Raw genomic sequence first — 14496 nt, 5'->3', positions numbered from 1 at the left:
TATACTCAATATCCTGTTAAACCATAATGGAAAAGATATGAAGAAGAATAAATATATATGGTTTCCCTGATGGCTCAGGTAGTCAAGAATCAGCCTGCCAATGCAGGAGACACAGGTTTGATCCCTGGCTTGGGAAGATTCCCTGGAGAAGGAAATGGCAACCCACTCCAGTGTTCTTGCCTGGAAAATCCCATTGACAGAGAAACTTGGCAGTCTACAGTCCATGGAGTCATAGAGAGTCTGACACAACTTAGCAACTGAACAACAACAAAATAACTAAATCACTTTGCTGTACACCAGAAACTAACACAACACTGTAAATCAACTATACTTCAATTAAAAAAAAAAGCCTCTGATAGTATTGAAATGGATGGTGTTAAGGAGTGAATAGACAGAGATGGAATGTTTAGGTAGTAGAATGAAAAGGAAAGTTAAGAACACTCAGAAGGAGAAGCCTATATGGTAAAAGAAAAACCCGAAGTTTTCCATGTGGTGCCATGAAGCATACCTGTGCTGGGAGACCATCTCTGTAAATGCAAGGACCTGATTTGTAGTGCTTGCTGATTTTTCTGGTATAAGAACTCCCACCATGGCTGATTCAAGGTACCAATGGTTTAAAACCAGCTCAAAAATCCCCTACATAATAAACAATCAGCTCTCATGGGGCCATAAAAACTGGCTCCAGCATATCACTGCACCACTGCATGGAAGCCAAGTGAAGAAAGTGTTTCAGGGACAAGGGAGCTAGAGAGTAATAGTGCGTGCTAAAAAGTGTGCATTGGATTTGGCAAGGGAGGAAATCACTTGGTGATCTTGACAAAAACTGGACTGAGTTAGAGTGGTGATGGTGCTTAGAAAAGGCAATGTACAATGGAGCATAACAAGAAGGGGATGTGATGAAGTGGAGACAGAGATTGTGAGTGCCTTAGGCAGCAACAGTCTTTTATAAGTCCTCATAACATGGCATATATTTTACTTGTTTTTATGTTTGTTGCTCGCTCCCTCCCCTAACACACACTTAAATTTAAAATCCCTGAATGTGCAGGTTGTTTTCTTTTTTGTTCATTTGTTGCCATTTAGTCGCTAAGTTGTTTTCAATTCTTTTGTGACCTGTGGACTGTAGCCCTGCCAGGCTCCTCTATCCATGGGGTTTTCCAGGCAAGAACACTGGAGTGGGTTGCCATTTCCTTCTCTCGGGAATCTTCCTGACCCAGGGATGGAACGTGCATCTCCTGCATTGGCAGGAGGATTCTTTACTCCTGAGCATTTCCACCGTACCTAAAACAGTCCCTGCTAATCTCATATGCACGTGTGAAAACCTGTATGCACAGCACACAGTAATGATTGCTAAATAAAACACAGGCTGTTACAGTGAGTCACCTGCACGCTGGAACAAGAAAACAAACGTCCTATTCTGGACTAGAGCTTGTTTTTCAGAAGAATGATACTTTAAATTATAAACAATTGTTTTGTTTTTAAATTAAGAACACTCTGCCAGACCACCAGTTACAGACTATGAAATGTGGGTTGTTTATTCAGTGGTGGGTGGTTACTCACATTGTGATGACGGGAAGGCAGTTCCGCTCTTCCTCCAGTTGCATGTGTGTTTGTGTGTGTGCATGCACTTGTGTGCATATATTTTCTATCTGAAGGCAGAGCTTGAGAGTGGAAAGTAATTAAAGCTCTGGAATATACACGTTTACAGATTGTATTCTCTGTTACCAGAGTCACTCAACAGACTTTCTCTCAATTTTCTACTTCCTCCCTTCTCACACTCAGACTTTCAAGATCCTCCCTTCTTTGACATTTTCTCTGAATAATACAGCCTCTGGTGATTGCTCATTTTTTTTTTCCCCCTAAACTCCCACATCACGATTTGTACCTTATGACGTCTCCCCAAAGAACTGTAAGTTATCTAAGGAGTCTCTTAGTCTCAAAGTATGACCGGGTCAATTATATGCACGTGGAACTCACTTAATAAATATTTACTGATTGAATGGTACATGAATTAATAAGTGAATACAAATAATGCACAGGCTACCTAAAGTTTCTTTCCAATTAAGTCCAGCCCTTTTATCAAACTTTTCTTGGAGGGTCTCTTCTGGGACAGTCTAAATGTCCGTATGTTTTGGACTATATTCTGCTTTATCTCTAATGGTAGTTTCAAACTTTACAAGGATGGACAAGGCAGTAAAAAAGGAGGGAAAAGGTATAGGAATTTTAAAAGCCATATGAAACAAATAACAATATAACAAAGAATTATATTCGCTTAGGCATGTGAACAGGGGGCTGATTTATTTCTATTGCTTTTCCAGAGCACAAGAGTTACACAAAATGGGATCTTCCTACATAAAAGATGTTTTAAGTCATATAATAAAAAAGACACACAAAGATCAGGCTTACAGTTTTCAATGGGAGTAAAGAATAGTAGACCTATACTTACTGTCTTCTATGTCCCAGCACTGGGTGATTGGGTCCCCATACTTCACATCTTGGCGTCTAGCTCGCCTATGGAAAAGGGATTAAACTGTTTAGAACTTCAAGCATGATATCTGGAATATAAAAAGTCTACATCTAATACTAATAACAGTAGCAGAAGCAGAACTGTACTTGTTTCACTGCTTAACTTAAATGCAGGTCAGTATTCCAATCACTGCAACATTAATCCAAGTAATACTAGTTAGGTAGAGTCCTAACAGAATGGATCTTGTTTTAGCAATAAGATGATCTGCATTTTATTTAGCCACCACAATTTTTCTTTGATTTTGACAAATTATTCAGTATAACAGGTTGAATATAAATGTGCTCCAGTTTTTATTTACACTCAATGGCGGGGGGTAACTATTTGTATCTTCTTTTTTCAGTGTAATAAGATATAAAAGAGCTTTAGTCAGTGGGTAAGAAAGTACACATAAGTATAAAATGCTTTATCATACGAAGATTCATTATTTATGTGATTAAACAACAAGATAGATATTATTTGAAACAGAAGTACAAGTTTGAAATGGCATGAATGGCTAGATGTTATTTCTATCTACTGACACAGTTCACAATGTTTCTCTCATAGTGGTGCTAATAATAGTAACAATAAAATAATGGCCTTGTACATTATTGTCACATGTTTTCCTGAAGAGAAAATGATAACTATTGTATATAAAAAAATCTGCTACATCTAAATTAAATAAATCTTACACTCAGTGTGCAGTTTCATTTGCTTTGGCTATTTTATGTTGCCACATCAGAGATCACAGATGTCACAATGAACATTCTGTGATACTAGGGTGTTCCTTAAGGGAAACATTGACTGGATGACAGTCTTGTGGAAGATTCATCTATCATACACATTTTTTGGCTCGCACAAACATTATGTTAGGTAAGGGAGAACATCACAGTGGCATGTCTGCAAGCTCAGAGATGCAGTCCTGGGAAATACAAAAAGAAAAAAATATGATGGTATAAGGTACATAAGGTACATAAGGTCAAGAATGTTTTTAAATCTTGGATTCATAAGGAACAGGATCAATTCATCAAACTGAAGGCTCATTACCAACTAATGAGCATTCTTGTTTTTTAGGTTCTAGAAAAGAAAAGCATTGCCCAAAGATTACCTAGGATGAGTATATTCTTCGTCAAAAACTAACAAAAATGTTGTGACTTTTTACTTTAAACTTAGATTCAATTCAGAGATTTCAGAGAATATAAAAAAGTCTTGGCACTGTGTCTGTTTTTGTACTATACATTCAATCTGAGATACTAGAATTTACAATTTAACAGATCAGTTAACTTTCAAAAAATAGAAGTAAATATATAGTAGTAGGACTATTGTATGCTCACCTGCTATCTTGTTAAGACCTAAAGATTAAAAAAATATATATATATACAGTTTGCTGACATTTTACCTAGAACAAAATATACTTTGGGTGATACTTTAATAAATAGTGTTACTGTAAACCATATTTTAAAATAATGATATTTTAATATATCAGCCACCATAACTCATATTAATGAGCACTCAGGTTGTTTCCAATAATTTTACTATTGAAAACAGTGCTGAAATGAGCAAACATATAATTTGCGGTACTTTTTTGCCTGTGTGTGTGTAAATAAATTCCTAGCCAGGATACTGTTGGCCTACAATGACATTACTTTTAAGAGTACATAAAGCAATAAGTTACAAACAGTGGGACATAGTTTGATATTTAAGCATATCTGGGTGGCAGAAATTGGCCAAGTTGGAGTAAAAGCAAAATTCCACATAACCACTGGGATGTACTGTGAGCTGTATATAATCTACAGTATTACAAAAACATACATTAAGTACAAGCTGGAATCAAGATTACTGGAAGAAATATCAATAACCTCAGATATGCAGATGACACCACCCTTATGGCAGAAAGTGAAGAGGAACTAAACAGCCTCTTGATGAAAGTGAAAGTGGAGAGTTAAAAAGTTGGCTTAAAGCTCAACATTCAGAAGACGAAGATCATGGCATCTGGTCCCATCATTTCATGGCAAAGAGATGGGGAAACAGTGGAAACAGTGTCAGACTATTTTTTGGGGCTCCAAAATCACTGCAGATGGTGACTGCAGCCATGAAATTAAAAGACGCTTACTCCTTGGAAGGAAAGTTATGACCAACCTAGATAGCATATTGAAAAGCAGAGACATTACTTTGCCAACAAAGGTCCGTCTAGTCAGGGCTGTGGTTTTTCCAGTGGTCATGTACAGATGTGAGAGTTGGACTGTGAAGAAAGCTGAGCGCCGAAAAATTGATGCTTTTGAACTGTGGTGTTGGAGAAGACTCTTGAGAGTCCCTTGGACTGCAAGGAGATCCAGCCAGTCCATTCTAAAGAAGATCAGCCCTGGGTGTTCTTTGGAAGGAATGATGCTAAAGCTGAAACTCCGGTACTTTGGCCACCTTATGCGAAGAGTTGACTCATTGGAAAAGACTCTGATGCTGGGAGGGATTGGGGGCAGGAGGAGAAGGGGACGACAGAGGATGAGATGGCTGGATGGCATCACCGATTTGATGGACATGAGTTTGAGTAAACTCAGGGAGTTGGTGATGGACAGGGAGGCCTGGTGTGCTGCAATTCATGGGGTCTCAAAGAGTCGGACACGACTGAGTGACTGAACTGAACTGAACTATGAGTATATATGTATTTATAAATATGGGAAGAAAGGAAGAATGTACAAAGGCTAGAATAGTAAAGAAAGCAAACTTTTTGTGCTTTCTGACAAAGATGAAGGCAAAGGATATAAACAATTATCAGAATTTTTTAAAGCTCTGAAATCAAGAGTTATCAGTTAAATCCATTAAACCTGTAACGGGCTTCATCGATCAAGCTTGCTTTAATTGTTGCTACAAAAAGGTGCATATCTCCAAGCCTCGGGTAACCTGAACAAATAAACTTTTTGTCCAAGCTGTTGGAGTTGGGTGTGTCCTGTTTGAGCTCTAGCCAGTTAGGGCATTGCCCTTCCCTCTGGGCATGTGAGAGTGTCCAGTGACCTTTTGACATCAGAGGCCAAAACTCCACCCTCCGAGCATGCATCCCAGGAAGAAGCCTGTAGCTTAGTTCCATCTGCACAGGCCATTGCTTATCTCACCTTTTCTATCTCCAGTTACCTTTCCTAGGCTCCCCAGGTCTCAGGTTTATCTCATACACATCCTGAGTCTCTCACCTTTGGGGAGGTGGATTTGAGACTTGTTTCCTGTCTCCTCGCTTGACTGCCTCATGAATAAACCCCGTTCTCTGCTGCAAACGTTGGTATCTCCACAACTGGCTTGCTGTGTGTCAGACAAACAAACCTGCTGTGGTAAAACCTCCACATTTCTAGATTTCAGAACATTCTATTTTATCCTCCTTAAATTTAGCTTTATGAAAAACTATAAAACACTTACGTTATAATATCCCTACCATAGACCATGTTTCCTGTATGTTTTGTCTTTAAACTAACTACAAGAGAAATTGGCCAACTTTTACTCACAACTTCATGTGAGCTGTTCATCATGTAAAGTGGAAGGCTTCCTCTTAACGCGAGGTGATGCTCACCTTTTTGAAGTGGGCACATATTGAGAGCATGCATGTCCATCCCAGGCACAGTAGGGGTCTCGGGCAAGACAACAGTCTGCGCACGCTTTCCCATAAGTGTTGCATCTGTGCAAGGAAAGCTGAACCAATCCGTCTCGGGAACCAACATACAATTGTTGCTGCAAATCAGGCAAAACAAATGCATTAGAAGCATCTTTCAGCCTACTCTTAAGAACTTCCCTTTCTTGAATATCATATCACAGATCTAAATCTGTCTCCTCGGGTGCCACAGGAAGAGTAAGATAAGTCAGTCTTCAGTCTGGCTGGATGGTGGTTTGAAGGTGTTGATCCTGAATTGGACAGCATTCTATAGAGCTAGAGTAACCTTGGCAGTAATTTCAGAAGGTAAAAAACCAGCTGCTAGACTGAGGAATTAAGATGTCAAATTCTTTCTCAATAGTTGAAAATACACTTTGGTAGATTATATCAAGCACAGATGCTATAGGCAACACTGTCGGTCTTCTCCTGCCATAAGAAATGACCAAAAGGAGGTTTCTAGAACTTTTTCTGTGGTTTTAACTAACCATTTCATTTGCTAATGAAGTATGGATCCCTGAAGGAAAATGAGTTATAAATGAGAGAGAAAGTATTTGGTATCACTGTGAAGAAAGTATTAAGGAGGCTTATGGGATGCTGTATCACACGTAAAAGCCTGCAGGATACTGACAACTCAGCAAATGAAATTACATTTTGAAAATAAGTCCTAAAAATAAGGCACCACATCCTCACATCCTTACATGAATCTATTTGAGGACATGCGGTGGTGGCAGAGGGGAGGGATCATCCAAGTGAACAAGCCATTGTCTGTGTCTTCAAATGACATGTGGTCAAGTCTAGCAGACATACCAAACTTTAAATGGAGGGGAAAAAAATCTAGAAATAGATACTGGCACAAATAACAGATGTGTACTCCACCTATAGCAATCTGTCTTATATCCCTACCAGCCACTAATCTGCCAGTTAAGACTTCCAAGAGGCTAAATGCATATATTGTTTAGTATTTATTTTACTATATAATTCTCTATAATGTCCTTGAAACTCTTCCTTTTCTCCTGTTCTCCCTCTTTATTTCTGTCTAAGATTTCTGTTTTGTTTGATGACTCCTTTCTCTGCAGTGAATGTTGGGTTTCCTTCTTTTCAGTTCTCTTCTTCCTGTACAAAGACTCAGTGGTATCTTGAAAACAACATAAATATGCACATACTGATTCCCCAAATCTACGCTTCCTACCGTATCTTTCTTTTTCTTTTAGCTGTGTGGTATGTGGAATTCTTAGTTCCCCAACCAGGGATGGAACCTGTGCCCCTTGAAGTGGAAGCATGGAGTCTTAGCCACTGGACCACCAGGGAAGTCACTTCCTACCCTACCTGACCAAGAGACAGCATCCCAGTCACCCAAGGCACAAATCTGGGAGTTGTCTCTGAATCTTCCTTCACTCTCATTCCATCTGCCACCTTATCTCTCCATTTTCTCATACAGAACTCTCTAATCTACTTCCTCCTCCCTCTCCACTGCCTTTGTCTCAAGTCCTTATCATCTCTTTCCAGGATCACTTGTAAGTGTCCTACTATTACCCCAGGACTCAATCCATCTTCCACACTGCCACACCAGACTGCTCTCTCTAAGAGGAAAATCTTACCATGACACCCTCCTGCTTAAAATCTTTCAAGGTTTTCACTGTCTTGGATAAACATGTCAAACTTCTCAGGAGGGCATCCATGCAAAGATGTGTCTACTCTTCTGCTGTTTTACTTCCCCAGGTTCCTTTCTAGTCTCCTTGCTCCATAAGCATAGGTATGCTCTTTGCTCCAACTGTACACAAACTTAGCAGGATAAGTTACAATCTTTCACTCTTTACACCTTTTCAAGTGTTCCCCACTCCTACTTGGCTTCTCCATCCCATCCTTCTTTCTGTCTGATTAACTGCAAGAGCTTTCATAGCTCAAGTTGCCTTTCTCTTAGCTTCCTCCCCCTGCTCCCCTGACCCTCTTTTCCATCAGTTCCTCTCTTTTCCGTCTCCTAGTACATGGTTCCATTTTTGCACTACTGTGTTTGCAAGGGCCTTTGCCTTTCAGTTCCACAAGAGTTTCTAGAGATGAAGACTTATGCCATTCATCCATTTCTGTACCCTCCAAGGACAGTAGCAGGCCTTCAGGAACTAAATGTTGAATGAATGAACAAATTAACAGAAAGGACTGAAGAAGAAATCTACTTGGATATTTTCCTAATAATCCTTGTATCATACTAAGTGTACTTACTCTACGGATTAAGACAATTTTAGCAACAACTTAATGTTGAACATATTACCTATCATGTGTTTTACTTATATATCTAGAGTATGTATCGAAATGGTAATGCAAGTCTGAACCTCTTGAATCAACTGGGGTTTGGGGTATCATATCCAAGAACTGAGACATCATATTAAATATTATTATTGTTATTATTAGCTACCATCTACTTTACAGTTAGAAAGTTCCAGCTCTCTGTCTAGAATTTTGCATATACCATCCAATTTATTAGGAGGTAGATATTATTCTTCTAACTTTACTGTTGAGGAAATTGACTCCTGGAGTAAGATATTAAGTAGAAGGTTGGAGGTTAACTATTGGGCTGTTTTCCACTGCAGTCTAACTCCTACACTCCCTGATTAAAAACCATTTTTAATGTTTAGTGCTAGTATTCTATTGTTACATGAATTACTTTACAGCCTTGACAGAATGGCATTCTCATGAGACTAGGGAAGTGAGCTCAATTTTCAAGAGCCAAAGAAAGGGAGAATGTATTATTCAATTAATGAAATTGGGTTCCATGTCTCCTAAGGCAAGGCTGAAACAATGCCCAATAATCAGTTACAAAAGAAACAATCTAAAGCTTTTTATAGATTTATAATTTAACTTCCTGCCTCAGTGGATTTTACCTAAAACAAACTTTGATTCAAACAGTCTTCCTTTTGTGGCTAATTTTTACACAAAAATTAGAAAGTACCTGCTTCAGAGACAACTCCATGTTCAAGATGATTGATGAATGCTGAAAATAGAAATTAACTGTTAGTAATCACGAACAGTCTTTTATAGTAGCCAATATTTTATCTTGTACCAAAGATAATTGGAGTAAACTTCAAGGCTCTTTTATGTAGAGGAGAAAAAGATCTTAATGTTTGCTATTTCCTTTCCATGTGCAGTGATTCAACCTTAATAAAAATTATCAAAATAGTTTCTTATTAAAGAAAAATTACCTAAATATATGTGAAGGCATTCTGCATTGCAAATTGTTCCCAGTTACCCATAAGGTTTCTCCCTCTTCTGACTTTGCTTATCTTAACTGCTTCCACATAATTCAAACTAGTGTTGACAAGAACATCTCCATAATTATTTATTGCCTCTTTCTGCTCTCACTTAGATCAGTAGTTCAAAACTTGTTCAAGTAGCAGAATTCTAAAGAGTTATAGTGCTCCTTGTGAATGAGCATATGCTTTATAGAACCCTATACAACATGATGTGTATAATTTCATGGGGAGAAAGTTTTATTTGTAGGAAATACATTTCTATGCAAGCAACATAAAATTTAAAATATGAACAGAAAAGTTCTCAAACTAAGAATGATGGGATGTTTAAAATTCTTTTCATCTATCATCAATCTTTCCCTATATATTAATTTCTCAAAATAGATATAAAAAATTTAAGGAAGTATATGAAAGAAAGGAAAAGAAAAATGTTAAATGAGGAAGTTCTATCAAATAATTTTTTAAAATGAATTAAGCAGACAGGTTCATTGTTTAATCTGAAGAGTGGAATCCTTCCAAACAATTCCTCTTGACCACTAACAACCACTGAACAGACTCAGTCTAACATGCCTACATGTGTTGTGGGGGCTTTATTTGGCCTCTGGGTTCACACTTATATTTGACATTGACTTCTCCTTGGGAACTACCCAAGGCTTTGTTTTCAGTAGATGGCAGACAGCAGGTCTTGTTCTTGTTAACTCCTGGACCACTAGTATCATCACGGTGTAAACAGGAACCAGTGGAACCCGGCATGTTAATTAACTTGAGCCCCTCTCAGTGGAGGGTCTATTCTCTTTTATGACAATAGATGTTCACATGGAAACAGTATAGTTTAATAAGTTGTCTCAACAAAAATGTTACAAAAGACGCAACATATTTTTCAAAAGCTCTTCTAAGAAATGCAACTTTATTTCTAATTTCATTTTTAGAAAATAACTTTGAACTGAATCTCACTGAACATCTACAAAGAATGCCACAATTCAGATTTACTGTTAAAAGTCTAAGGATATTCCCCAAATCTGGAGAACTATTATTTTAGGTCTACTAATGTTTTGGGCGATTGAGAGGAACTTAGCATACATAAAGATTTACTATCATGCAATTAAAAAAAAAAAAAAAATCCTTATACAAATGCAGGGAAACATGATTTATATACTTTTCAGTTTTCTCAAATTCAACTGAGGAAAAACTGAAAAGTAAAATTTATAAAGCAGAAAAGCATCTGGATAGTAAAAGAGATCCCAGGCTTTCATCTACTGTACTGATTTGTCTGAGCATAAGCTTGGAAAACTCAGTCATGAGGGGTAGTCCCAGGAGTCCCAATCTCAGTTATATTCTACAGGGGAAAGTGAGTCCTACTTTGGTTGCTTTTTAAACTTTTTTCCTTCACTTAAGGAAACAAAAAATAAAGGAGTTAACTGCAAAGACTTCTCCAGAAAAAGTGATGATATATTGAGACAAACACGTCCCATATAAGAACTGCTTAGGTTCACTGTCTCTTCTCCCGGAACTCTGGCCTAAGTCTTACCTTGAATATCTGTAACTCCTCCAGTACTACCTCTTCTATATTCCACTTCTCCTTTGAAATGCTGACAACTTTTAGGACTGTTCCAATGTCTGAAAAAATACATTACCCATGATTCTTATGTTTCTACTTCAATGTTTAAACATTTATTAGCAACCTTCACATTGCTCCCCTCATTTTTTTTTCTTAATGCCTTTCAAGAAATCAGGTTAAATAAAGCATGCAAGAAATGAAGCTTAATTTATTAATATATGATTCTCCTCTTCTGAAATATTATAGCTTTCAGCTCATAGAACATATGTTTATAAATAAAATATTAAAAGACACATACTTGGAGTGTATTCCTAGCACAGGAATATCTATGTCTCCTTTAAAACTTAGTTGAAATGACAACAAAAGAGAAACATCATATAAGGTATCTATATGAGAAAAGTGGCCACTACTAATCAAATGTATTTAACTGACAGAAACATTAATGGGCTAGAAAGTAAAGTTTTTATCGAAAATTATTTTAGAATTTTAAATTATCACAAGATTAATAATACATTGCAGTTCCACAAGGTGGCATGTAATTACAGAAAGATGATCAAAAGAACATTTTAGAAAAAGAAAAAAAATTTCCATTTGGAGATTAATGTCTAGACTGACCTGTATAAAAATAAATTAAAAATAGTTGCTTATAAACTTCTGAGCACTGTGGTCGGAGTATGTAAACATGTATGGTAATAATCCTGTTTGTACAAAGCAGCGTGAATTGTTTTTAAATGATTCTAGAATCTTTGAAAAATATTAAATATACATTTTCCAAATACCATATTTGGAAATAAGTCTACCTCAGTATCCTTATAATTTTCTCAATAAAAGTTAGGTAGTACCACCTAGTGGCTAAATGGCTTTTCTGACTCAGAAATGTTGAAGAGCTAGGAATGAGCTTCGGGTGGGCCATGCAATTAAGAGGCAAACTCATTAGAATTAATGACAAACTAATTATTTCATGTTTTGATGCTTCAGTAGTAATCTCTGTAGTCTGGAAAACGCCACTTTTTTCCCCTGGGCCTTGGTACCACCATCTGCAGCATAATCAGGTTTGACAATAGGAGTTCTTGAATGCTTCCTAACTTTTGTAAAACCAATACACTTTTAGAAGTAAAATTATCCTAAAATTGTTTTAGGATAGTCCTAAAAACCTTTTTTAGTAAAAGTGTCAATTTCTTCAAAACTCATCAAAATTCTATTTTTTTTAAGCAATGCTTGATTCATCAAATTATACATTATCCAGATGCAGTGCTTTTGTTTTAAAAATACATGCTATTTTTATTGCCATTAGAATTCACAGTACATTATTAGATATTACTTTTTTGAAATGCACCAAATAATATTTCTTTTCCTAGAAAAAGTAATCATTTTAATAAGCTGGCAGTCAAAAAGTAAATAAAATGGGTTCTAATAATGAATAATTAATCCAGAAAATTCAAGGGCAGGAAAAATAATTACCAAGAAGTTCTTACTTTAAGTTATTTACAAATTAATGATTAACTTTTTTGAAAAGCCATCTTATATCAGCTAAGTCAGGGATTCTCAAAACTGGGTGAAGGGATCCTTTGGGATAGAATTGTCAAATATCTCTGTAGAAAGAAAGAAATGTGAAGTTTGAAGATAGAGAAACTTTTCTTTGCCTACTTGTTTTAGTCCATAGTCATTCAGCAAATATGTATTGAGCACCTCATCTATAGCAGGCACACTGCATTTGTATTACAGAAATATGTTTTGAAATCTCACACAACTCAAATGGAAGCTGGAAGATAGGTATGATGGTCAATTAAAAGCACTTGTTATGCAAGTTAAAAAAAAAAACAGTGATGAGGTATGAACTAATAATTACTCATTTTGATTTTGATCAGTAGACTTTTCTGAATTTTTTGTTTGTCTAATGAAAAATTCATGTGAAAGAAAGCATAACCTGGCCCTAGCATACCTGTTCCAAGAAACATCACATCATACTGGCCATCTTCTGCGACGACGTGATCCACCACGATCTGTGTCAGTCTGTAATCCACATTGATTCGTTTGAACGTTGGTCGTCCCAAAACTGGATATACTGATTTATACATCACAGGGTGCCGCTTTATGAAACTGATGACATCATCTGGAAAATCTCGGGTGGATTTGATCAGTGGGTCATAGGTTTTGCTTGGACACTGAAAAGAAATGAGGCGGGGAGTAAAGACATTATTCATGCACCTGAGAAAATTTCATTTACTTTCAAAGTTTTTAAAGTTTATTACTGGTAATATTAAAGGAATGGTCAATAGGATCAACATGAACTCACATCAAGATATAAATACATACAGTTCGCCGTGAGTGTATTTAAATCAAGTTTTTGCTTTCAAAAATATTCTAAAATATTACAAAGAAATATTATTCAGCCACACAAAAAATGAAATCTTACCATTTGCAACAACATAGATGGACCTCGAGGGTATTATGCTAAGTGAAATAAGTCAAAGAAAGAAAGATAAATACTGTATGATCTCACTTATATATGTGTAATCTAAACAATGGGACAAACAGAAGAGCTCGTAGATACAGAGAACAGATTGGTGGCTGCCAGAAGTTGGGGGTGAGGGATGGGCAAAATGGGTGAAAGGAGTCAAAAGGTATAAACCTCTAGCTATAAAATAAGTCCTGGTGATGTATGGTGGCTATTAGTTACAGACACTGTATTACATATTTGAAAGTTGCTAAGAAAATAAATTTTAAAAGTTCTGATCAAGAGAAAAAAAAAATAACTATGGATGGCAACTGATGCTATCTACACCTATTGTGATCATCTTTCAGTTCAATTCAGTCACTCAGTGGTGTCTAACTTTTGCGACCCCATGAACTGCAGCACGCCAGGCCTCCCTGGCCATAACCAACTGCCGGAGTCTACCCAAACCCATGTCCATTGAGTCAGCGATGCCATCCAACCATCTCACCCTCTGTCGTCCCCTTCTCCTCCCGCCCTCAATCTTTCCCAGCATCAGGGTCTTTTCAAATGAGTCAGCTCTTTGCCTCAGGTGGCCAAAGTATTGGAGTTTCAGCTTAAACATCAGTCCTTCCAATGAACACCCAGGACTGATCTCTTTTAGGATGGACTGGTTGGATCTCCTTGCAGTCCAAGGTACTCTCAAGAGTCTTCTCCAACACCACAGTTCAAAAGCATCGATTATTCTGTGCTCAGCTTTCTTTGTAGTCCAACTCTCACATCCATACACGACTACTGGAAGAACCATAGCCTTGACTAGACAGACCTCTGTTGACAAAGTAATGTCTCTGCTTTTTAATATGCAGTCTAGGTTGGTCATAACTTTCCTTCCAAGGAGTAAGCGTCTTTTAATTTCATGGCTGCAATCACCATCTGCAGTCATTTTGGAGCCCTCCCAAAATAATCAAACACTGTTTCCCATCTATTAGCCATGAGGTGATGGGCCCAGATGCCATGATCTTAGTTTTCTGAGTGTTGAGGTTTAAGCCAACTTTTTCACTCTCCTCTTTCACTTTCATCCAGAAGCTCTTTAGTTCTTCTTCACTTTCTGCCATAAGGGTGGTGTTATCT

At 37.2% G+C, this 14496-nt stretch overlaps 1 protein-coding gene across 2 annotated transcripts in view; it reads right to left on the bottom strand.

Moving 5' to 3' along the window:
• SEMA3D (semaphorin 3D) overlaps positions 1 to 14496 on the bottom strand; it is a 230191-nt gene that overhangs the window by 17877 nt on the left and 197818 nt on the right. For both annotated transcript variants that reach the window (XM_059885665.1, NM_001206096.1), the window contains 5 exons: positions 12874 to 13096; positions 10902 to 10990; positions 9076 to 9117; positions 6054 to 6211; positions 2444 to 2508 (listed from right to left, as the gene is read on the bottom strand). In XM_059885665.1, the coding sequence (XP_059741648.1) occupies positions 2444 to 2508; positions 6054 to 6211; positions 9076 to 9117; positions 10902 to 10990; positions 12874 to 13096 (577 nt within the window). The remainder of the gene's footprint in view (positions 1 to 2443; positions 2509 to 6053; positions 6212 to 9075; positions 9118 to 10901; positions 10991 to 12873; positions 13097 to 14496) is intronic.

The sequence above is a fragment of the Bos taurus genome, chromosome 4, assembly GCF_002263795.3.
Source record: "Bos taurus isolate L1 Dominette 01449 registration number 42190680 breed Hereford chromosome 4, ARS-UCD2.0, whole genome shotgun sequence".
In the NCBI taxonomy this organism is placed as follows: Eukaryota; Metazoa; Chordata; class Mammalia; order Artiodactyla; family Bovidae; genus Bos; species Bos taurus.
This window is presented reverse-complemented; position numbering and strand designations above follow the sequence as displayed.